General features: G+C 49.0%; 1 protein-coding gene across 1 annotated transcript in view; it reads right to left on the bottom strand.

Annotated features, from left to right (window-relative positions):
- The window catches only part of ZCWPW1 (zinc finger CW-type and PWWP domain containing 1), a 230803-nt gene that overhangs the window by 27907 nt on the left and 177370 nt on the right, over positions 1-25526 (bottom strand). Inside the window, exon 11 of the mRNA XM_030188050.1 lies at positions 10210-10314. Within this exon, the coding sequence (XP_030043910.1) occupies positions 10210-10314 (105 nt within the window). The remainder of the gene's footprint in view (positions 1-10209; positions 10315-25526) is intronic.

The following is a 25526-nucleotide window of genomic DNA, read 5'->3' as shown; positions in this document are numbered from 1 at the left end:
TACCGGGATGAACTCCAATAACACCAAGCGAATGGCTCTGAGTTCCAGGAGGTTGATAGACCACTTGCCTCTGCAGGAGACTAGAGCCCCTGCGCTGTCCTTCCCAAGCAGTGGGCTCCCCAGCCCATCAAAGAGGCGTCTGTCGTGACGACAATCCACTCCGGGGTCACCAGAGGCAATCCTGCAGACAACTTGTCTGTCTGCGTCCACCAGCTCAGCGCCTTGCGCACTGCTGGGTCCACGGGAAGGCGCACAGCATAATCCTCCGACATCGGAGTCCAGCGCAGCAGCAGAGATAGCTGTAGTGGTCTCATATGAGCCCTGGCCCAGGGCACTACTTCCATCGTGGCCGTCATAGAGCCCAACAGCTGCACGTAGTCCCAAGCCCGAATAGGAGAGGCTACTAGGAACTAGTCCACCTGAGCCTGAAGCTTGACAATCCGATTGTCTGGCAGGAACACTCTGCCCACTTGGGTGTCGAATCGAACTCCCAGATACACCAGGGACTGAGTCGGGCGCAGCTGGCTCTTCTTCCAGTTGATGATCCAGACCAGGGAGCTCAAAAGAGCAACTACCCGGTCCATAGCTTTGCCGCACTCTGCATAAGAGGGGGCTCGGATCAACCAGTCGTCCAGATAAGGATGGACTTGTACTCCTTCCTTTAGCAGGAAGGCCGCTATGACCCCCATTACTTTGGAAAAGGTCCGCGGAGCAGTAGCCAACCCGAAAGGGAGGGCTCTGAACTGGAAGTGTCGTCTCAGGACTGTAAAACGCAGAAAGCGTTGGAGAGGAGGCCAGATGGGAATATGCAGGTACGCTTCCTTGATGTCCAAGGAAGCCAAGAACTCTCCTGCCTTCACTGCCGCTATAACAGAGAGGAGTCTCCATGCGAAAGTGCCTCACTTTCCAGGCCCGATTGACCCCTTTGAGGTCGAGGATAGGCCGGACAGAACCTCCTTTCTTTGGAACCACAAAGTAAATGGAGTAACGTCCCTTGCCAATCTGATTTTTTGGCACCGGAACGACCGCACCCAGGCGGATCAGGTTGTCCAAGGTCTGCTGCACTACCACAGCTTGACCGGAGACTTGCAGGGAGAGAGTACAAACCCGTCTCTTAAGGGTTGGCAGAACTCTAGCTTGTAGCCGTCTCTGATGACTTCCAGCACCCACGCGTCTGAAGTTATAGTGGTCCACTCGCCCAGAAACGAGGACAGCCGTCCTCCAATCTGCACTGGGGCGTGGACCAAGGCCCCGTCATTGGGTACGAGACCCTGGGGGAGGACCGGAGGGAGCACCTCCGGGACGGCGGTCTCTGCGAAAGGAATGCTGCTTGGGGGAGAAATTCCTCTTGAAGGAAGAGGGGGCAGAGGAACCCGACTTGCCCGGGCGGTATGGAGGTATCGGGACGAGTACTAACCCGAGCCCTGACCTCTGGTAATTTCTTGCCCTTAGACGTGCCGAGATCGGTCACGATTTTGTCCAGCTCGACCCCAAGAGCAGCTTGCCTTTAAAAGGCAATCTAGCCAGGCGGGATTTAGAGGCGTGGTCAGCAGACCAATGTTTCAGCCAAAGCCACCGCCGCGCAGAGACTGTCTGAGCCATGCCTTTAGCTGAGGCTCTCCAGACATCATACAGCAAGTCTGCCAAATAGGCTAAGCCCGATTCCAGGGCCGGCCAATCAGCCCTCAAGGAATGATCCGAGGGGGAAGCCCGCTGCACCATAGTCCGGCACGCCCTGGCCACATAGGAGCCGCAAACTGAGGCCTGCAAACTTAAAGCAGCTGCCTCCAAGGACGACCTTAAGGCCGCCTCCAATCTTCTGTCTTGGGCGTCCTTTAGGGCCGTGCCACCTTCCACCGGCAACGCCGTTTTCTTAGTCACCGCAGTGATTAAAGAATCCACGGTAGGCCACAGATAGGCCTCACGTTCACTCACAGCCAAAGGATAGAGGCGGGACATAGCCCTAGCCACTTTAAGGCTCGTTTCCGGGACATCCCATTGAGCCGCAATTAAGGTGTGCATGGCATCATGCACGTGGAAGGTTCTAGGCGGGCGCTTCGTCCCCAGCATAATGGCAGAGCCAACAGGGGCTGAGGGAGAGACGTCCTCCGGAGAGGAAATCTTCAAAGTGTCCATGGCCTGTAACAACAGGTTGGGCAAATCCTCTGGACTAAAAAGCCACACTGCAGAGGGGTCATCCGCTCCATCCGAGCGGGGATCTATCTCCTCCAAGGAATCCGCAAAGGATCGTTGGGAGACCTCAGACACGCTGCCCTCATCTACATCGGAGGAGACAAAAGTCCTCCAAGGCCTGGAAATCAACCCGAGGGCGTTTACCTCTGGGAACCTCAACCTCTTTATCAGAAGAGGGAGCAGGGGCAGCGTTTTGCATGAGGAAAGCCTGATGCAGCAGCAAAACAAACTCGGGGGAGAAACCCCCCAGACTGTGCACTTCCGCAGCCTGGGCAACAGCCCTAGACGCACTCTCAACCGGCGCTCGCAATAGCGGGGGAGAGACATGCTGCGCATCCAAAATGGCGTCCGGCGCGAAACTCCGTGAAGGAGCCGCGCGGGAAGAACGGCGCTTAACTTTAGCCGCTTTTGTGCAGTCGCCCAAATTAAGGGCGTTCATGGCATTAATGTCTCCAACCTCAAGGGCGGCCCCGAAGAAGCCGTCCGAGCCGCGTGGCCGGCCAAGATGGCGGAGGCGAGGAGCGGGGGATGGGCGTTTATGGCGGGAAAAAACCGCCACGCCGGAGGAACGACCGGGACATTCATCGGTCACTAAACTATCACCCATCAAGGGCGAATCAGGTTGTAAAACCCCCGCATCCCCTCTAGAAGCGCTCCAGCGATCCGGGGAGCGACCCTTTGCGCCCTCGCCCTCCGACGCCATTGCCACGAGGAGAAGAATCGGGGAACCCCCTGCCCGCTATAAAAAGGTAAAATTACCTGCTTGCCGCTCCGAGCTGTAACGAACTGGTGTCCCAGTGAGTAGCTGCAATGAACGTTTAAAGAAACGTCGAATTAAACGCCTTTAAAGACGTTTAAAATTTTTTTTTTTTTTTTTTTTAACGGAGCCAGCGGGAGGGGGGAGAAAAGGAGGGACCTGGCACCACCAGGTTTGCACTTGCTCAAAAGAGCCCTCAACCCCAGGCCTCAACAAAACCTAAGGATTAGGCTTGGAGGCCTAGCCAGAGCTGCTGCTGTGTGTGACCACCACCTGCTGAGATAGAGAACATACTGAGGAGTTTCCGGCAGCACATGACCACATATAGGGAGGCAAAAGTTTGCTCTCTATCTCCACCTGCTGGTAGATGGACACAACCCACCAGTCTATGGATTGATCAGCTTGATGATATGGAAAGGTAAAATTACCTGCTTGCCGCTCCGAGCTGTAACGAACTGGTGTCCCAGTGAGTAGCTGCAATGAACGTTTAAAGAAACGTCGAATTAAACGCCTTTAAAGACGTTTAAAAATTTTTTTTTTTTTTTTTAAACGGAGCCAGCGGGAGGGGGGAGAAAAGGAGGGACCTGGCACCACCAGGTTTGCACTTGCTCAAAAGAGCCCTCAACCCCAGGCCTCAACAAAACCTAAGGATTAGGCTTGGAGGCCTAGCCAGAGCTGCTGCTGTGTGTGACCACCACCTGCTGAGATAGAGAACATACTGAGGAGTTTCCGGCAGCACATGACCACATATAGGGAGGCAAAAGTTTGCTCTCTATCTCCACCTGCTGGTAGATGGACACAACCCACCAGTCTATGGATTGATCAGCTTGATGATATGGAATTTCCATTATATATCCACAGAAATTCAAGACCATTAATGTAACATCAAATAACAATTGTGACTAGTATGTTCTTTCAATAAAACCTGGTGGTTTACTAAATCACACATTGACCTGAGTCTGAATTCCTCAGTACACGTTCTCAACAATAGTCCTTCAGTTCCACTGCTGATAATGATGTTTTAGATTTAAAAACTTGATATCCTGTTGCTTTACTCTGCTTTACTACTGTATCCAACAATGTCCATTCCTCTTATGTTCCACAATAAAGTGCTCTTGTCAAATACAGATTAATGGAAATGAATCATGAAGGAGTGAGGTATGAATGAGTGGTATGAATGATGTGTGTTAGATGAAAAATCAGGATATGCTAAAAGAAAAAAGTTTTGTATTAGAAAGAATTGTTTTATATATAAAATAAATATATATATATATATATATAAAATAAATATATGCTTTTGCATAATTATTTATAGTGGTTACTTAATTGGAAGATATTACAATGAATATTCATGAAATAGATCTGCATGCAGTGGAGGCAGTGAATGCAAATTTTTCTCATGAGTATTCATTGTGGATATCCTGAAACCATGACTGGCTCAGGTGCCTCCAGGACCAAGTTTGGGAACCACTGCCCTAACCAATCAGAGATAGCCATCAATTTGGAGTTTAACTGCAACAATATTGCCACTATCTGAATAGTGCCAGCATTGACCACCCTATGCGGATATTCAACACCAGCCACTGAATGGCACTAAATATCCTGAATTCAACCACATCAGCTGGTGTTTAAAAAAATAAATAAATAAAAAAAACACCTATCACCCCTGGCTTAATATTTACCTGATTTTTTTAAAGTAACTTCCCTGGGTTTGAAGAGAAGGAGAAATTAGATCTTACCTGCTAATTTGCTTCCTTAGCGTCCCTCCGGACCGGACCAGGATTGGACTGTTGGGAAGTACCAAAGCAGTAATCTTACGGGAGGGACAGACATTGAGAATGCGGTAGAGTCCCTGAAAACACCCAAACTAGGATGAATATGAAGCCAAAAGCTTGACGATCCAAGAACCGCCAATAAACTAAATAGAATGACTACAAAGCAAAAAAGCTGAAAAGTTCAAGCGACGCTGAACATTGTCCCCTACCAAGTGGCCGCTATATAATGTCCCCTACCGCACTATCAGTGCAGCGCAAAGGACAGAGAGACTCGAGAAAAAAAAAAAAAAAAAACGACTGAAAGAAAGATGGCAAAGGTAGAAGCAGAGCCGCCTGGAAACAAAAAACTGCAATGAATCTACCTCAGCTGAGAAAGTGGAAACCGAGATCCTGAAGTACAATACTCCAGATATCGTAGACTATTGCTGACCTAGCAACAGATTGGAAGTATGTAAAGCCTGTCAGTGAGAAAGTACCTGATCACTAGAAGCTAAATAGGTAAAAACAAGAATGCAGTTAAATACTATGCAGAAGAAGAAGGTACCTAAATCCTTACTGCAAACTAGACTGAAGGTCCAAATAAACTGACAGCCGCTGCAGTTACCCAACATGAAGGAAACATATCTCAGAGCGCAATTCAAATGAGAGAGAAAGAATCATCTGTAGCTGTTGCCTCTGTAAGCAGATCACCTGAGACTCTTGTCGTAGACCCCAATTAGTGAAAACGGGAATAAATCAACAGTAGACACTTGTTAGTACCTTTCATCTGTTAGATACATATAGAAGTCCATAAAACACTACATAGTTCCAGGAATAACATGTACAGAATGTTTGTACGTTTAGGAATCTAGCCAGGTGCTCATGGTCTGGATTGGCTGTGGACCGAAAGGTGGGCTCGATAGGACCTTTGAGCTTTTCCCAGTGTGGAATTAAATATGTACTCATGTAGTAGAACTATAAATATACATATATATTTTCACAGATGCAGCCATCAAAAAACTGCTCACTGTGTATATGCTCCCGGCATACTTACAGGAAGAATGCTCAATCTCAACCACCAGACCCAAGTGCTGCACTAGTGAGAATACAGAGGCCAACTGAGCGGAGGGAATTCCATCCGAGATAAATATCTGGATACGAGAGGGCATCTATCTCTGCCGCTGACAAGTCTTTTTAGCAAGAGAGCGAGGCACATGGAAGGTCAGAGCGAAAAGAAGTAGTTCTAGAACTGGGACCTCCCCTTAAGGTACTATCCATTGAGAACTCCCAGAAGTTTTTTTTTTTTTTTTTTTTTTTTCAATGGTCACGAAATTGACGGAGTGAAAAGCTGCCAAAAAAGACTACCGAGACTCCAAAGAGAATGAAGAAAAAATTCCTTCTTGGGAGCTAGAAAGTAAAATTTTACTCTGCAAAATAGAGCAAGGTAATGGCCGAAGGCCCAAGAACATCCAGAGAAAACAGAAAGTGGGATGCTTGTAGAGAAGACAAAAACAGTCTGCGCCAACTTGACTAAACAAAGAGAGAAAAAATAGAGACAAGCTACGAAATCTAATGAGATCACACAAGAGCTCAAAAGAGAGATCAAATGAGAGACCTGGCTACATGCACCCCGTAACCTAGAGTGTGCCCGAAATGCACCACCCGTTGCTTGACCTGACAACTCTGCCAATAAGACTGTCTGTAATGAACCAGACATCTAGGAAAGGATGAAACGAGAAGACGTCGTTTCATGAGCGCCGCTGCTACTACGACCATAACTTAAGAAAAAAGTGCGCGGAGCCGACGTGAGACCGAAGAGCAGGGCAAGAAAACTGGTAATGAGGACCTTCTCATCATCCTCGTATCGTGGACATTACTCCTCCTATACTGAGATGTACTAAGATGTACCGACCCACACCCATAAGAAATGAATGTGGTACTTGCAACCTGGATTGACCACAACTGAGGACAAGATGCTGGGCTTAATGGACTCTTAGACTTTCCCCATATGACAATACTCATATACTAATAGCAAAAATGCACAGGAAGTGAAAGAATCCCCTTCCAATTGAAAGGAAGGTCTGGAGTGAGGATGTATAGAATGAAAATGAAAGGATCACCATATGTTGAGCGTGGACTGAGACACACTGGCCTTTAATTTTACCGGATCTCCCCAAACCTCGTATCATGTCATGCCTCCTTCCTCACTGAGATGTACAGAGATGAACAGACGCACACTCACGAGATATGAATGTGGTATTTGCAATCTGGATTGACCCCATCTGAAAACAGGATGGGGACTCTTGGCCTTTCCCATTATGGCAACACTTATGCCCTTATGGCAAAAAATGCACAGAAAATGAGTGAATCTCCTTCCAAGAGAAAAAAACTCTGGAGAGAGGAAGAATAAAATGAAAATGAAAAGGAATAGACTTGGAAAATACCTATTACGGAAAAGGTGGTGAATTTGTGCCACAGGAGACAAGACTGTACCTGACGTCAAGAAAGCTTGAAACAGGACCCTAAAATCTGTAAGGAAGAGAAAGGGATAGCAGATGTTATGGATGGTCATACTGGACAAAACCAGAATGTTTACCATGTGCCCAGGCTGAATAGATAGAGGAAACAAAAATACAAGTAGATGGCGTGAGGACCTCCCAATATCCTTAAGTGGGAGAAAATGCAAATTGACCGGATAACTTTACTCCCTAAGTGGACATATATCTTGTAAGTCCTAGAAGAAAACTAAGATAACACATGAGAAACTCCAAGACAGTTGGAAAGTAGAGAAGACGTAAATAAAACATGCCTTCTAAAGCAGCTGAGAAAACTGGGTGCTCGGTAGACAGGACTGAGTCTCCTAGAATATGAGAACCATCTGAACCATGTAGCGTATGCAGCTGTCATCTGCTATGCCAAAGAGAAAGCATAGCCATGAAAGAAAATTGCTGAAAGGAAGTAAGACCTTATGTCCAGAATTGCAAAGTACACAACAATTGAGTATCAGACAATGTATTTCATTGCACATGGCATCTGAACCATATAGCCTACGCTCTAGAGAACGTTTGTTAAGATCTTAAAACACTGCATAAGAACATAGCCACGGAGGAAAATTTCCTGAAAGGAATTAAGATCTTATATCCAGCATTGTAAAGTACCAAACAATAGACTATCCGGCAATGTAGTTCTATCCACATGGCACCTGAACCAGATAGCCTATGCCATAGAAAATGTTTGTTAAGTTCTTAAAAACACTGTATAACATCATAGCCATGAAGGGAAATGCTTGAAAGGAACTAAGATATTATGGCCAGATTTGTAAAGTACTAATCAATTGACTATTAGAAAATGTAGTCCTATTCACCAGGAAATGAGAAAGACACAGAGTGACGTACACTGGACCCCCATAAAAACTGCGCTAGACAATAGCGAAGACCTTTCCTCCAAACATCACACACAAGGGAAAGTAATAGGAAAATGGTTATTTTGGAGCTGAGATACAATTTAATTCGCCCCATTGTCAAAAACAGAGTATTCCCGACTGAGCTGCACTTTGAATCAGAGTCTTGCCAAGAACAAAGAAAACGCCAACTGAGCTGCACTTTAATTCACAACATTGCTAGCAACCAAAAAGTCCCCGACGGAGAAAAAACAAAATGAGCGCCATTCGCATCGTAGCATTTCCTTTTTTTTTTTTTTTAATAGCTTGAAAAATACATGTAAAAATTAATTTCGGGGCAAATATACTACCAATTGCCCCAACTACTGGAGAAACAATATCTCCTTTCCATTGCACAAACAGCCAAACACAGTAAAAGCAGAAAAACGCTGCCGCGTCAAGGGAAATTGAAGCTGCAAGCAAAACAATGGCGGCCAAGCGCACCAAAATGAGAAGAATAAAGTTCGGGGGAGAAAACCACTGACTGGACCGACGAAGAAACAGATAGCCTCCGATGCCGCACAAAACATGGTTTAGCCTCTGGCCCGAACAGGAACCGTCAATACAGCTCCCAAGCTATACAGACCCGTCCAAGAGCGAGCACGCGCTTAACAGTTCGCGCCTCTTTTTTTTTTTTTACAACTACCGCCGCTAACAACGCCGGATAGCAGAGGAAAAATAATTAAGATAACAAAAAAAACGCCGATTAAAGTCACAGACGCTGACTTATCACTTTTTTTTTTTTTTTTTTAAATAGCTCCGCCAGAAAAGAAAATAAAGACTCTTCAAACAGAATAAGACAGAAGAGCTACCTGCTCGTTATAAGCCTGGGGAAAGCAAAAACTACTTCCTTTAAATTCCTTTCAATTGAATTAATTCTTTTAATTTTCTTTTACTTGATTTAATTCTTTAAAAACAGCTGACTATTAAAAGTGGCTGCCTCTCCCAAAGACGGTACACCTTTCCAGAGAAAGGGACGGCCCTTCCCTGCTAAGCCAGGGAGATGGGGAGGAAGGGGGGTGGACTCGAGACACCCGAGCTTAACACCCCAGAGGCTGTCAAAGAAAGAAAATCAATAGAAATCAAACAAAATAAAACATGGAAAAGAAAATAAGATGATACCTTTTTTATTGGACATAACTTAATACATTTCTTGATTAGCTTTCGAAGGTTGCCCTTCTTCGTCAGATCGGAAATAAGCAAATGTGCTAGCTGACAGTGTATATAAGTGAAAAACATTCAAGCATTGCTATGTTTGAATGTTTTTCACTTATATACACTGTCAGCTAGCACATTTGCTTATTTCCGATCTGACGAAGAAGGGCAACCTTCGAAAGCTAATCAAGAAATGTATTAAGTTATGTCCAATAAAAAAGGTATCATCTTATTTTCTTTTCCATGTTTTATTTTGTTTGATTTCTATTGATAACCTTAAGAGTGGACTAACACGGCTACCACACTCCTCTACTAAAGAAAGAAAAGAAACCCTGTCAAGCCTCTAATTACGATTCCAGGCACAGAAAAAGTATTATAAATATATCTGTAATATCTTATAGACAAAAAGAGAGAGAGAGAGAGACTAATGGGCTCACTTCCTACCTGCTGAGAGACTGAGAAAATACTGAGGCTAAGGTCACATGGCCAGGGCTCCTATTGGCTCTCTAGAGTCAGAGTTTTTCTCAGTCTCCACCTGCTGGTAGGCGGGCACAACCCAACAGTCCAATCCTGGTCCGGTCCGGAGGGACGCTAAGGAAAAGGACATTAGCGAATGATAGGGAGTAAAGAATCAGAATACTGAGGCAAAGGGAGAGGAGAATTGCCTAGTGTGGGAATGCCTATGCACGCTCAGCACCTCTAAAGACTTCTCTGAGCTAGATAAGAGCTCCAGCACACTGGAATCCATCGGATGACGTAACCAAGCAGTGTGCCTGCATCTCTCCTGCATTTTGGCAGAGAAACAATGAATCCTATCACAATCCTCTCACAAAAGTATAAAGCTTTACTTCCCCTTCCTCCCCTAATTCCATCATGGGTAAGGGATTCATAGTACAAAGAAAGACACTCACCAATCCAGTCCCATCTGCAGACATCTCCTTAAAGTTCTTCAGCATAGAGGTGGGGATCCACGCACGAGATACATAGTCCCCAAGAAAGGTGATGTGGTACTTCGACTGAAAGTGAAATGCATAAGGTGAAATTAGATCTTACCTGCTAATTTTCTTTCCTCTAGACCCTCCAGACCGGTCAAGACGCGTGGGTTATGTCCTCCTACCAGCAGAGGGAGACTGAGAAAACACTAAGCTTTTGAAGCCTGTATATATAACCTGTGCAGAACCTCCACTAGCCAGTATAACCCTGACAAAGCAGAGAAACAAAAAACACTAACAACAACTAGCAACCCTGTACGTGGTCACAGTAAACTGCAAAAACAAGAAACATCTTCCGCTTGCTCTTACGGAAACATGTTCCTTTGCCTTTGATAAAACAGTTGGGCTTCTACAGGTGGACTATCAAAGAAGAGCCCCACCTGTCCCGGACTCCTATCACAAAACAAAAAATAAACAGTCTGCAATTAGAGAAACAACAATCTACAGCAGCCAAGAATTATCCAACCAACACACCTCCTGGCCTCCAATACAGACAGGGCGGGCTCTTGACCGGTCTGGAGGGTCTAGAGGAAAGAAAATTAGCAGGTAAGATCTAATTTCACCTTCCTCAGCGACCCTCCAGACCGGTCAAGACGCGTGGGACGTACCAGAGCAGTAACTAACTTACGGGAGGGACCTACTAAGGCCAGAGGTCAAAACTGCTGCCCCAAAGCGCACCTCGTCCTTTGCATGCACAGGAATCCTATAATGCTTCACAAAGGAATGCAACGAAAACCAAACCGCAGCCCAACAAATATCTAACAGAGAAATCATACTATTCTCCGCCCACGAGGCTGCCATTCCCCTAGTGGAATGAGCAGACCAGCCCCTAGGCACCACAGGACCCTTCACCAAGTAAGCAGATGCAACCGCCTCCTTCAACCACCGTGCTATGGTCACCTTAGGAGCCGCTGCACCCTTCTTTGGGCCACCATGAAGAACGAACAAACGGTCAGAGGCTCTGAAGTCCTGAGTTCCAGAGAGATAACAACTCAAAACTCTCCTGACATCCAGCTTGGCAATACCACGCTGCTCCGAATCTCCAGCCATATCACCCAACACTGGCAGAGAGATGACCTGATTAACATGGAACTCGGAAACCACCTTGGGCAAAAAAAGGAAAGCACCGTCCGCAACGAAACCTTTCCCTCAGAAAGGACAAAAATGGTTCTCTACAAGACAAAGCCTGAAGCTCTGAAACACTCCGTGCTGAAGTAATCGCCACCAACAAGACCGTCTTTAAAGATAAATCCTTACAAGATGCCGATACCAGCGGCACAAACGGAGGCCTGATCAAAGCATCCAAAACTAGCTTCAAATCCCACGGAGGCACCATCCGTCACTGAGGTGGACGCAGCAACTTAACACCCTTCAAAAAACGCACTACCTCAGGCACAGACGCGAAGGACTTTCACTGAAGCTTCCCACGAAAACATGACAAAGCTGCCACCTGAACCTTCAGTGTAGACAAGGCCAGACCCCTATCAACACCATCGTGCAAAAATTCCAAAACTTCCGCCACCGAAGAGCGAAACGGCCGAACTCGATGGTCTTCACACCAGTGCTCAAAGATTCTCCAAACCCGGACATACGCCAAGGAAGTGGATCGTCTACGGCAACTCAACATCGTAGCAAAGCCACTGGACGAAAGCCCCTTCTTCTTCAACTTGTGCCGCTCAAGAGCCAAGCCATAAGCGAAAACCGAGCCGGAACCGGCATGATTATCGGGCTTTGACACAGAACTGATCCCAACAAAGGCAGGGCCGCCGCCCCTGCCAACCGCACCAGGTCTCCGTACCATGGTCGATGCTGCCAATCCGGAGCTACCAGAATCACCCGACCGAAGTGATGTTCGATGCGCTATATTACTCGACCGACTAACAGCCACGGAGGAAACACATACAGTCACTTCCGAGGCCAAGGCAACAGAAGAGCGTCGATTCCCTCCGCTCAAGGGTCTCTTCAGCGACTGAAAAAACAAAAAATCTCTGAACTTGCGCATAGCGAGCCGTTGCCCTAAGATCACCGAAAGTCCCCAGACCGACACAACTCACTGGAACACTGACCGAAGAAAAGACCACTCTCTGGGATCTAGAGTGTGCCTGCTGAGATAATCTGCATCTATGTGACCTACCCCGGCCACATGCGCTGCCAAGAGAGCCTGAAGATGAGTTCAACTGCGCCGCCAAGGCTCTTCGTCCCCCCTTGACGGTTGACATATGCTACTGCCATGGCATTGTCACAGAGCACTCGGACAGCCTTGTGGCGAACCACCGACGTCAAGGCCTGGAGCACCACCCGAATGGCCCGAGTTTCCAGCCGGTTGATGGACCACTCTGCTTCTGCCCGAGACCACCGGCCTTGAGCTACCTGACCGAGACAATGTGCCCCCCAACCTTGCAGACTGGCATCCGTGACCATTACCAGCCCCTGTGGGGACTCCAACGGCATTCCTGTTCCCAAATTGCGCGGGTTGAGCCACCAGCGGAGACTGAGACGAGGGGCCACCGACAGCGGACAACACATTTCCAAGTCCTGCGACAGAGGGGACCAACGACTGAACAGAGCTGACTGTACCTGACGCATGTGCGCCCTGGCCCACGGAACTACCTCTATGGTCGCCGCCATCAGGCCCAGGACCTGACGATAAGTACGGGCCGTCGGCGCCTTCTCTGCAAGGAACCGACAAATCGGACCCTGTAACTTGGAACCAAAAGGCTGCACGAAGGAAAGTGAAGATAAGCTTCCGTCAAATCCAGGGAAGTGAGAAACTCTCCTTTCCGGACCGCACCAGTGACCGACCGCAACGTCTCCATCCGGAAAGAGGGCACCTTGAGTGCCGCATTGACCCTTTTGAGATCTAAAATGGGACGAAAAGTGTCCTCTTTCTTGTGGACCACAAAATAGATCAAATAGCACCCTGAGCGTTGCTGATCTGAAGGAACAGGAACCACGGCTCCCAATGCGAGCAGCCACCGCAGAGTGTCCCTCACTGCTGCCCTCTTGCTCCAAGACCGACAGAGGGATTCCAGAAACACTTCGGGAGAACAGCGCATATCCGCCTCGAAACACCTTGAGAACCCACTGATCTGACCTGATTTGGGCCCAGCTCTGGTAAAACAGACTCAGCCGAGCCCCAACATGCACCAGAGCCTGAGCCCGCACACCTTCATTGGGAATTGCGGCGTGAATACTAACCTCCTACGGAAAAGCCACGCCCTCCGCGACGATTCTCACGAAAGAACTGTGCGCGCTGGAAAAACCGACCCCTAGAGGTCCTACTACTATTAAACATTTCTATAGCACTACTAGACTTATACAGCGCTGTCCAAATTAACATGAAAAGACAGTCCCTGCTCAACAGAGCTCACAATCTAAATTGGACAGACAAACAGACAGCTAGGGGTAGGTCCCACTCGATCTGCCCGGCCTATACCGCTGAGCCTCCCTAAACCGTCCCCGAGAGGAACTAGTTCTGGCCCCTGCCTTGAACCGAAAATCTGGAAGCCATAGAACCTTGGTATCACTAAGACCTCACACTAACTTGTCCAAATCTTCTCCAAAGAGCATAGCTCCCTTAAGTGGCAGAGACCCACAACCATAGCCATATTTTTTGTCTGAAGTAGGCAACAAATCATAAAAGCCTCAGACAAAAAGGATGAACCCATGTCCAAGTCGGCTAACTCCTGACCCCCAGAAGAACCAACATCTACCGAATCATCCAGGAGCTTCTCGGCCCAACGAAAACATGCCCGAGCTACCAGACCCCCACAAACCGAGGCCTGCAGGGCTAGAGCCGACAAAATAAAACTACGCTTGAGAAAAGATCCCAACTTCCTATCCTGAGGATCACGGAGGGCCATTCCTCCATCAACCGGGATAGCCGTAGCTATAATTACTGCCGTCACTACTGCATCTACCGTGGGAGCCTTAAAGGAATCCCTATCGTCCTGAGGGAGGGGATAAAGCCTCGCCATTGCCTTTGCCACCTTACACGGCAAATCCCATTCCTGACAAATCATCTCCCGGAGATCCTTGTTCATAGGGAAGGATCACGCCTGACGCTGAATGCCCTTCACCAACGGATCCTGGACAGTTTCCCCCAAAGCCACCTCAGGACCAAACTGAAGGGTGGACGACACCTGATCTATGAGTTCTGACAGCTCATCTCTATGGAAAATCCGCACTATTGAAGGATCCTCTCCAGGACTCCCCCAGATCACTAAGCACAGCTTCTGCAGCTACAGGAGAAAAACATTGCCTGTCCTCTGACCACTCTAACCGTGGTCTCTCAGCCAAGACGGAAATAGCCCCCTCTTCCAATTAGGGGGGGGGGGGTCCCGATCTCCAGGCCTGATACCGCGTCCAGACAAAATCTGGAGGAAAGCCCACCATTCCTGGACCGTCATTAGGCCCTTTTGTGCCAAAAACGGAGGCCGCAGGCCCAAAAACAGCTGGCTCCACGGGCCGCATCAGACTCAAGATGGCGGCTGTTCCCGCCGAAACTGTTCCCGCTGACAGCAGCCCTGCCTACGCTCCCGCTGACCCGGAGACTCCCGACACCATCGATCCCTCCGCGGTCAAGTCGGGGGGTGCCGCAGCCACCTTTATAGGTGCACCGCAAAGCTACACTGAGCACCCGGCGCCTCTACCCCTCGCCACGAGCACGCGCGACATCGGAGGAGCTGGGCCGCCATAAACCACGAGGGAAGGGAAAAGCTGTTCCGCAAACGCGGCAAACCAAAAACTCCCTCACACTGCAAAAGCACTGAAGAAAGCGCTGCTCTCTCGTTCCAGCAAGGAATCGAAACCCCCGTTCGGTCCACTGAAAATAAAGAAATAAATGCCCTTAAAGGCACAGTACTCCAACTCTGGCAGCTGGAAATTGTAAGGCACTCAAGGCTACAATACTGAGAAAGCAGCCGAGGCACAAAGCTGCCAAGCAAAACGAAATAGAATAACTGACCTTAAAGGCACAGTACTCTAATTCTGGCAGCTGGAAATTGTAAGGCACTCAAGGCTACAATACTGAGAAAGCAGCCGAGGCACAAAGCTGCCAAGCAAAACGAAATAGAATAACTGACCTTAAAGGCACAGTACTCTAATTCTGGCATCTGGAAATTGTAAGGCACTCAAGGCTACAATACTGAGAAAGCAGCCGAGGCACAAAGCTGGCAAGCAAAATGAAATAGAATAACTGACCTTAAAGGCACAGTACTCTAATTCTGGCATCTGGAAATTGTAAGGCACTCAAGGCTACAATACTGAGAAAGCAGCCGAGGCACAAAACTGCCAAGCAAACAGAAATAGAGAGCAGCACAGGGGGAGGGACCCAAACATAGGTGTAACACCCCAGGGGGAAAAACTGGGCCCCACCAGACCCAGGGCCCCAAAGCACTTTTTTTTTTTTTTTTTTTTTTACACACACGTACAGGGTACTGCAACAGAATAAAGTTTGGAAGGAAAAAATCCTACGACCCAATGACAAACTACCTCACCAGATTATTGGAGACTGCACAGGCTGTCAACTGCTACCTCTGCTGAGACTGAGAAAATACTGGCTAGTGGAGGTTCTGCACAGGTTATATATACAGGCTTCAAAAGCTTAGTGTTTTCTCAGTCTCCCTCTGCTGGTAGGAGGACATAACCCACGCGTCTTGACCGGTCTGGAGGGTCGCTGAGGAATGAGAGTTTAGCAAAATAAGTTAAGAATAGACAGAACCACTGCTGTCACAGAGTACAATGTGAGATGCCTCCAGGACTGTGGCTGACTATTCAGTGACACTGTTGAGGGATTATATGTCTCTTTTTTCCTCTGAGGGGCCGTGACTTTTCTGAAAGAAATCCAGGCCTGAGAGCACCACATTTCAAAGTGTGTTTATTTCATTTTGTTCCCCTCCAGAAGTTTGTCACCAGTAACAGCCACCCCCCTTTTTTATTTCCTCCTATGTGTTTACAGGTGCAACTTTAGTGTTATATATTGTCAGTGCCTCTTTTTCTCCTTATGTTCTAAGCTTGATTTTATCAGTAGTTTGGATACAATGATACATTCACTCTATGGGCAGTACATAATCATTGGATTACATATATTTTCATAAACATATGATGATAAGGCATGTTCCAGGATGTAGTTTGTTTTATTGACGTTCTCACTTTCTGGACACAGAGACACAGATGGGTTTTACAACTTATTTCATATACATCTTTCAACAGTTTCCCAAAGGATGATTTTGGACATTTGTCAGTTATCAAAAATATTGATTTTGTTAAGACATAGAGAATTCAATATTTTTTGTTATCAAAATATGTTCCTGTCTTTGATAACTTTCTAGATGTGCAATAATAGCATTACATAAATTTCATATTTTTGAACTGATGTAAGCATGCTGTCTTATTATTCATTTCTTAAGCTTAGTATACACACAGTTTGATGTAACACTCTGTATGTCCACTTTCATTGTTTTAATTGTAAATTTCTATTGAGATCTTTGTGATTTTATACTATATATGCATTTGCCTATTTAATATTAACACATGGGTGAATTATGGGTACATATCTAAATTTGTATTTACGTTTTTGATTTTAAACTGGTCCTAATTTATTATATGCATGGATATTTTTTAATTTTGTTGATTTTTATTATGTTTTGTCAGACCCCTGAGGTAGGCGCATGTGGCGCTGAAACACGTCCCGTGTCAGGTCTCTTCCATTAAAGATTGTACCATTGTTCCTACCTTGAAGGCCCTTTTGTGCATTTCTTTGGCTATCTTTGATGGTGTACTTTTGAACCCTTTCTTTTGCTGCTTAAGTAGAATCTTAAGCCCAGGGTGAGGGCTGGCCGCATCCAGGGCCGTGCCTAGGGTCTCTGGTGCCCCCCTGCAGACTATCAGTTGGCGCCCCCCCCCCCCCCTGGTGTGGCACAAGATGCAAAGGAAATAGGAGCTGAAAGATGGAGTTCATCTTTGTTGGATTGTTGAACAAATAGAGGGTTTACAACCACTTAGCTTTTCGTGCTTTCATGTTCACGAAATTAGTAATTAAATCTTTGATATCTAACTGGGCACATATATCATTCTCAATAGCAATCATGGCAAGGCTTACAAGCCTTTCTTGCGAAATACTTGATCGCAAATAATTTTTTATGATTTGTAACCGTGAAAATGATCGCTCACCACTTGCCACACTGACCAGAATTGTCAGCAATATTCTTAGAAACAAATTGCTATACATTGCAAAATAAGATAGCAGATGTAAATTCTCAAAGTGGACATATTCCAAACACTAAAATGAAAATAAAATGATTTTTTTTCTACCTTTGTTGTCTGGTGACTTTCTTTTTCTGATCATGCTGGCCCAGTATCTGATTCTGCTGCTATCTGTCCTCTTAACTCCGTTTCCAGGGCTTCCTTCCATTTATTTCTTTACTTTCCTCCTTTCTTCTTCATTTCTTGCTCTATATCCATAAGTAAAAGCTGGGTCCTCCGCAGACTTGACTGTCCAGTGGATCCAGCTTCTGCCTATTTTCTCCATCCATGTGCAGTTTTTCTCCTCTCTTCCTTTTCCCTCATCTCATCTCCTTCCTCTCTCTTCCCTCCCCTCCATCCATGCCCAGCATTTCTTCTCTCTCCCTTCCCCTCCATCCATGTGCATCTCCTTCCTCTGTCTTCCCTTCCCTCCCCTCCATCCATGTCCAACAATTCTCCTCTCTCCCCTCCCCTCCATATCCAGCAATTTCTCCTCTCTCCCTGGGCCCTGTCCTCCCATCCATGTCCATCCTTGTCCCTCTCTGCCCTTCCCTCCTCTATCCATATCCAGCAATTCTCCTCTCTCCCCTCCCCTCCATTTCCAGCAATTTCTCCTCTCCCTGGGCCCTGCCCTCCCATCCATGTCCATCCTTGTCCCTCTCTGCCCTTCCCTCCTCCATCCATATCCAGCAATTCTCCTCTCTCCCCTCCCCTCCATTTCTAGCAATTTCTCCTCTCCCTGGGCCCTGCCCTCCCATCCATGTCCCTCTCTGCCCTTCCCTACTCCATCCATATCCAGCAATTCTCCTCTCTCCCCTCCCCTCCATTTCCAGCAATTTCTCCTCTCCCTGGACCTTGCCCTCCCATCCATGTCCATCCTTGTCCCTCTCTGCCCTTCCCTCCTCCATCCATATCCAGCAATTCTCCTCTCTCCCCTCCACTCCAGCAATTTCTCCTCTCCCTGGGCCCTTCCCTCCCATCCATGTCCATCCTTGTCCATCGATGCTCTTCTCTGCCCTTTCCTCCTCCCATGTCCATCTGCCCACCTTCTGAGTCTGGTTTCTTCTATTTAATTTAAATTTACCTCCATCGTGGCAGCAGCTGCGCAACGTCAGTGAAAGCGCTGCCAACGTCTCCAGCCTTCCCTTCGCGCTCGTTCGTTCCCTCAGTGTCCCGCCTTCTTCTGGCATCATTTCCTTGCAAGGGCGGGACACTGAGGGAACGAACGAGCGCGAAGGGAAGGCTGGAGACATCGGCAGCGCTTTCACTGACACTGCTCAGCTGCTGCGATGTTGGAGGTAAAAGATTTAAAGCCCCCAGGGCGGCGCGGAGCTGAGGTAAGCACCGCAGCGGCGCCCTCCAGAGGTTGGCGCCCCCCTGCGGTGCTTACCCCGCTTACTGTGTTGGCACGGCCCTGGCCGCATCCTATCAGGGCTTTCTCCTTACAGCCTTTCATCTAGCTCTCATCAAGATACTCAATTATCACACCTCTCTTCATAATCCTGTCTCTTCAGGCAGTGTCCTATTGGAAGAACTCTCTCTTTACTTCTTGCCATCCAGCACTCATTAGGGATACTCCCCCATGCAAAGTCTCTAGCCTGCTTCTCATCATTACGGAGTCTTTGTGTGTGACTAGTTTTTTTTTTTATGACAAAGGTGATGGATATCTAGGATAATCTCCTAGAGGAAAAGGTGAAGACAAACACGTCAGTAATGCAATTCACAAATGCATAAGATTTATGGGCAGATTAGATGGGCCATTTGGCTCTTATCTGCTGTCATATTTCTATGCTTCTATGAGATAGAGGACACCTAAGTGGCAAGAGAATGGAAACTGATCAGTGAGTGTTTCAGCTTTAAACAACAGTGAGATTTTTTTTTGCACTTCTATGAGACATGAAGAAGGAAAAAAATAGGTCTTACCTGCTAATTTTCTTTCCTTTAGTTCCAACAGATTTGTCCAGAACTTTCGCGTTATGCCCATCTACCAGCAGGTGGAGATAGAGAGAACAACAAAGCTCTGCCATAAAGAAGTGTGCAACTGCTCCAATTCAGTATTTTGATAATCAAGCACTGTAATTAATTGGAGATCCAATATCTCCTGCCTCCTTTAGAAAGTTCAACAATGTAGAAAAAAAAGAACTTAAAAAAAAGTGCAATGACCAAACTGCATCTATGAACAGAAGACCCAAGGGTAAAATAGTTAACATCTGCACTGCAGTAAGTAAAAACGGTGTGTGTCGGGGGGGGGGGGGGGGGGGGGGGGGGGGGTTCTACATTGATCTGCTGGGACTAAAGGAAAGAAAATTAGCAGGTATGACCTAATTTTTCCTTTCTTAGTGTCACTATCATGTCAGTTCAGAACTTGCGGGATGTCTAAAAGCAATCCTCAAGCTGGGTAGGAGCCAGAAACCTCTGCCAACAGCACTGAAGCACCAAAAGAAGTGTCTGGAAAGGGTATGAGTGGAAGACCATGTAGCCAATCTGTGAAACCTTGGTCACAACAGAACATCCAACATCACCGCCATAATTCCAAGTACCTACATACAGTTCCATGCTTGAAATAACTGAAGCAGCAGAAGACAGCAGATCTGCAAACTGTACCTTCTGTCTCTTTATCAAAGGAGAAAATACTATGCCTGTCTGAGTGCTGAAGAGAACTTCCACATACCTGAGTGATTGGGACAGAGTTAGATAACTCTAGGAAAGGTTCACTTTCCAACTTAAAGAATGGAGTAGATATACCACTCTGTAGGTGGTCTAAATGTTCTCTTGACGAAATGAGACCCTTATTAACTAATCATCTAGGTACAGATGGACTGATTCCCTCTCACTGAAGAAAGACCAGCACAACAACAATAACCTTCAAAAATGTTCTGGGAGCTGTAGATAGATCAAATGGCAGTGCTCGGAACTGGAAGTGATTTCCCAGAATGGAAAAACAAAGGACGCCCTGATGAGGAGGCCAGACTGGAAAGGGTATGATACATACCTGTAGCAGTTGTTCTCCGAGGACAGCAGGCTGATTGTTCTCACGACTGGGTGACGTCCGCGGCAGCCCCCACCAACCGGAAAAAAGCTTCGCGGGACGGTCGGCACGCAGGGCACGCCCACCGCGCATGCGCGGCCGTCTTCCCGCCCGTGCGCGACCGCTCCCGCCAGTTGAATAACTAGCAAAAGATGAAACACACAACTCCAAAGGGGAGGAGGGAGGGTAGGTGAGAACAATCAGCCTGCTGTCCTCGGAGAACAACTGCTACAGGTATGTATCATACCCTTTCTCCGAGGACAAGCAGGCTGCTTGTTCTCACGACTGGGGTATCCCTAGCTCTCAGGCTCACTCAAAACAAGAACCCAGGTCAATTGAACCTCGCAACGGCGAGGGTACAACAGAAATTGACCTACGAAGAACAACTAACTGAGAGTGCAGCCTGACCAGAATAAATTCGGGTCCTGGAGGGTGGAGTTGGATTTACACCCCAAACAGATTCTGCAGCACCGACTGCCCGAACCGACTGTCGCGTCGGGTATCCTGCTGGAGGCAGTAATGAGATGTGAATGTGTGGACAGATGACCACGTTGCAGCTTTGCAAATCTCTTCAATAGTGGCTGACTTCAAGTGGGCCACTGACGCTGCCATGGCTCTGACACTATGAGCCGTGACATGACCCTCAAGAGCCAGCCCAGCCTGGGCGTAAGTGAAGGAAATACAATCTGCTAGCCAATTGGAGATGGTGCGTTTCCCGACAGCGACCCCTAGCCTGTTAGGGTCGAAAGAAATAAACAATTGGGCGGACTGTCTGTGGGGCTGTGTCCGCTCCAAGTAGAAGGCCAATGCTCTCTTGCAGTCCAATGTGTGCAACTGACGTTCAGCAGGGCGGGTATGCGGCCTGGGGAAGAATGTTGGCAAGACAATTGACTGGTTAAGATGGAACTCCGACACCACCTTCGGCAGGAACTTTGGGTGGGTGCGGAGCACTACTCTGTTGTGATGAAATTTGGTATACGGAGCATGAGCTACCAGGGCTTGAAGCTCACTGACCCTACGAGCTGAAGTAACTGCCACCAAGAAAATGACCTTCCAGGTCAAGTACTTCAGATGGCAGGAATTCAGTGGCTCAAAAGGAGGTTTCATCAGCTGGGTGAGGACGACGTTGAGATCCCATGACACAGTAGGAGGCTTGATAGGGGGCTTAGACAAAAGCAAGCCTCTCAAGAATCGAACGACTAAAGGCTCTCCAGAGATGGCTTTACCTTCCACACGATAATGGTAAGCACTAATCGCACTAAGGTGATTCCTTACTGAGTTGGTCTTGAGGCCAGACTCTGATAAGTGCAGAAGGTATTCAAGCAGGTTCTGTGCAGGGCAAGAGCGAGGTTCTAGGGCCTTGCTCTCACACCAAACGACAAACCTCCTCCACTTGAAAAAGTAACTCTTTTTAGTGGAATCCTTCCTAGAGGCAAGCAAGACCCGGGAGACACCCTCAGACAGACCCAACGCAGCGAAGTCTACGCCCTCAACATCCAGGCCGTGAGAGCCAGGGATTGAAGGTTGGGGTGCAGCAACGTTCCGTCGTTCTGCGAAATGAGAGTCGGAAAACACTCCAATCTCCACGGTTCTTCTGAGGACAACTCCAGAAGAAGAGGGAACCAGATCTGACGGGGCCAAAAGGGCGCTATCAGAATCATGGTGCCGCGGTCTTGCTTGAGCTTCAGTAAGGTCTTCCCCACCAAAGGTATGGGAGGATAAGCATACTTGAGGCCGGTCCCCCAATGAAGGAGAAAGGCATCTGACGCTAGCCTGCCGTGTGTCTGAAGTCTGGAACAGAACAGAGGCAGCTTGTGGTTGGTCTGAGAGGCGAAAAGATCCACCGAGGGGGTGCCCCACTCTCGGAAGATCTTGCGTACCACTCTGGAATGGAGCGACCACTCGTGCGGTTGCATGACTCTGCTCAGTCTGTCGGCCAGACTGTTGTTTACGCCTGCCAGGTATGTGGCTTGGAGGAGCATGCCGAACCGGCACGCCCAACGCCACATCCCGACGGCTTCCTGACACAGGGGGCGCGATCCGGTGCCCCCCTGCTTGTTGACGTAATACATTGCAACCTGATTGTCTGTCCGAATTTGGATAATTTGGTAGGACAGCCGATCTCTGAAAGCCTTCAGTGCGTTCCAGATCGCTCGGAGCTCCAGGAGGTTGATCTGTAGATCCTTTTCCTGGAGGGACCACAGACCCTGGGTGTGAAGCCCATCGACGTGAGCTCCCCACCCCAGGCGAGATGCATCCGTCGTCAGCACTTTCGAAGGCTGCGGAATTTGGAATGGACGTCCCAGGGTCAAATTGGTCCGGATGGTCCACCAGAGCAGTGAAGTGCGGCAACTGGTGGAGAGGCGGATGACATCTTCTAGATTCCCGGTGGCTTGGAACCACTGGGAAGCTAGGGTCCATTGAGCAGATCTCATGTGAAGACGAGCCATGGGAGTCACATGAACTGTGGAGGCCATATGACCCAGAAGTCTCAACATCTGCCGAGCTGTGACCTGCTGAGACGCTCTGGTCTGCGAAGCCAGGGCCAGGAGATTGGTGGCCCGCGCTTCGGGAAGGTAGGCCTGAGCCGTCTGGGTATTCAGCAGCGCTCCTATGAATTCCATAGACTGGGATGGCTGGAGATGGGACTTTGGGTAATTTATCACAAACCCCAGCAGCTCCAGAAGTTGAATAGTGCACTGCATGGACCGGAGGGCTCCTGCCTCCGAGGTGTTCTTGACCAGCCAATCGTCGAGATATGGGAACACGTGCACTCCCAGCCTGCGTAGGTACGCCGCCACCACCACGAGGCACTTCGTAAACACTCGTGGGGCGGAGGCGAGCCCAAAGGGCAGCACACAATACTGAAAGTGCCGTGCGCCCAGGCGGAATCTGAGATACTGTCTGTGAGCTGGCAGTATCGGGATGTGAGTATATGCATCCTTTAAATCCAGGGAACATAGCCAATCGTTTTTCTGAATCATTGGCAGAAGGGTGCCCAAGGAAAGCATCCTGAACTTTTCTTTGACCAGGAATTTGTTCAGGCCTCTCAGGTCTAGGATGGGACGCATCCCCCCTGTTTTCTTTTCCACAAGGAAGTACCTGGAATAGAATCCCTGCCCTTCCTGCCCGGGTGGTACGGGCTCGACCGCATTGGCGCTGAGAAGGGCGGAGAGTTCCTCTGCAAGTACCTGCTTGTGATGGGAGCTGAAGGATTGAGCTCCCGGAGGACAATTTGGAGGCAGGGAGGCCAAATTCAGGGCGTATCCGCACCGCACTATTTGGAGAACCCACTGGTCGGAGGTTATGAGAGGCCACCTTTGGTGAAAAAATTTTAACCTCCCCCCGACCGGCAGATCGTCCGGTACGGACACTTTGAGGGCGGCTATGTTCCCGTGGATCCAGTCAAAAGCCCGTCCCTGGCTTTTGCTGTGGAGGCGCAGGGGGCTGCTTAGGCGCACGCTGTTGACGGGAACGAGCGCGCTGGGGCTGTCCCTGTGCCTGACGAGGCCTTCGGGCCGGCTGGTTGTACCTACGCTTTGCAAAAGAATAGGGTGCAGCCTGCCGGGCCCGGGAAAAACGTCCACCTGCTGAGGTGGATGCTGAAGGCGCCCGGTGGGAGAGCTTGTCGAGAGCGGTTTCCCGCTGATGCAGTTGGTCCACCATCTGCTCGACCTTCTCACCAAAAATGTTATCCCCCCGGCAAGGGACGTCAGCCAGTCTCTGCTGGGTGCGGTTGTCCAGGTCAGAGGCACGCAGCCATGAGAGCCTGCGCATCACTATACCTTGGGCCGCAGCACGAGATGCCACGTCACAGGTGTCAAAAATACCCCTGGACAGGAACTTTCTGCACGCCTTCAGCTGCCTGACCACCTCCTGATAAGGCCTGGACTGCTCCGGCGGGAGCTTCTCGACCAGGTCCGCCAGTTGTTGCACATAGGTCCGCATGTGAATGCTCATATAGAGCAGGTATGACTGGATGCGGGTCACGAGCATGGAGGATTGGTAGGCCTTCCTCCCAAACGAGTCCAGAGTGCGAGACTCCCGACCCGGGGGCGCCGAGGCGGTATCCCTCGAACTCCGTGCCCTCTTGAGAGCAGAATCCACGACCGCTGAGTCATGGGGCAATTGGGGCCGCATGAGCTCTGGGTCAGAGTGGATCCTGTACTGGGACTCTGCTTTCTTGGGAATGGTGGGGTTAGTTAATGGTCGCACCCAGTTCCGGAGCAGCGTCTCCTTCAGGACATTGTGCAGCGGCACCGTGGAGGACTCTCTAGGTGGTGATGGATAGTCGAGGACCTCGAGCATCTCGGCCCTCGGATCTTCCACAGAGACCACGGGGAAGGGAATGCTGATAGACATATCCCGCACAAAGGAGGCAAAGGAGAGACTCTCAGGAGGTGAGAGCTTCCTCTCCGGTGAAGGCGTGGGGTCCGAGGGAAGGCCCGTAGACTCCTCTGAGGAGAAATATCTAGGGTCCTCCTCTTCCCCCCACGAGTCCTCATCCTCGGTATCGGACATTAGCTCATGTAGCTGAGTCCTGTACCGGGCCCGGCTCGACGTCGAGGCACCGAGGTCTCGGTGTCGTCGAGCGGTGGACTCCCGCGCCGGCGGGGACGGAGCTCCCTCCATCGACGTCGACGGGGACTCCACCTGCGTGGCAGTCGAGACCGGCACCGCAAGCGGCGGCGGTGTCGACAGCCCCGGCGCCGGGCTAGAGCTCGCCGGCGCCACAGTCATCGGCGCCGAGGGCGCAAGCACCCCCGGCGCCGGCACAGCCTGGCGCATCAGCCCTTCCAGGATCCCCGGAAGGATGGCTCTGAGGCACTCGTCCAGGCCCGCTGCCGGGAAAGGCGGTGGGGCCGGTAAGGGTGTCGGTGCCGGAAGCTGCTGGGAGCCAGGAGACGGCACCGAGGTGCCGGAACCCCGACGCGTCGGTACCTCCACAACCGACGGGGACCTC

The sequence above is a fragment of the Microcaecilia unicolor genome, chromosome 14 (assembly GCF_901765095.1).
Source record: "Microcaecilia unicolor chromosome 14, aMicUni1.1, whole genome shotgun sequence".
NCBI classification, from domain to species: domain Eukaryota; kingdom Metazoa; phylum Chordata; class Amphibia; order Gymnophiona; family Siphonopidae; genus Microcaecilia; species Microcaecilia unicolor.
The sequence above is the reverse complement of the archived record's forward strand: the minus strand, read 5'-3'. Positions and strand labels throughout refer to the sequence as shown.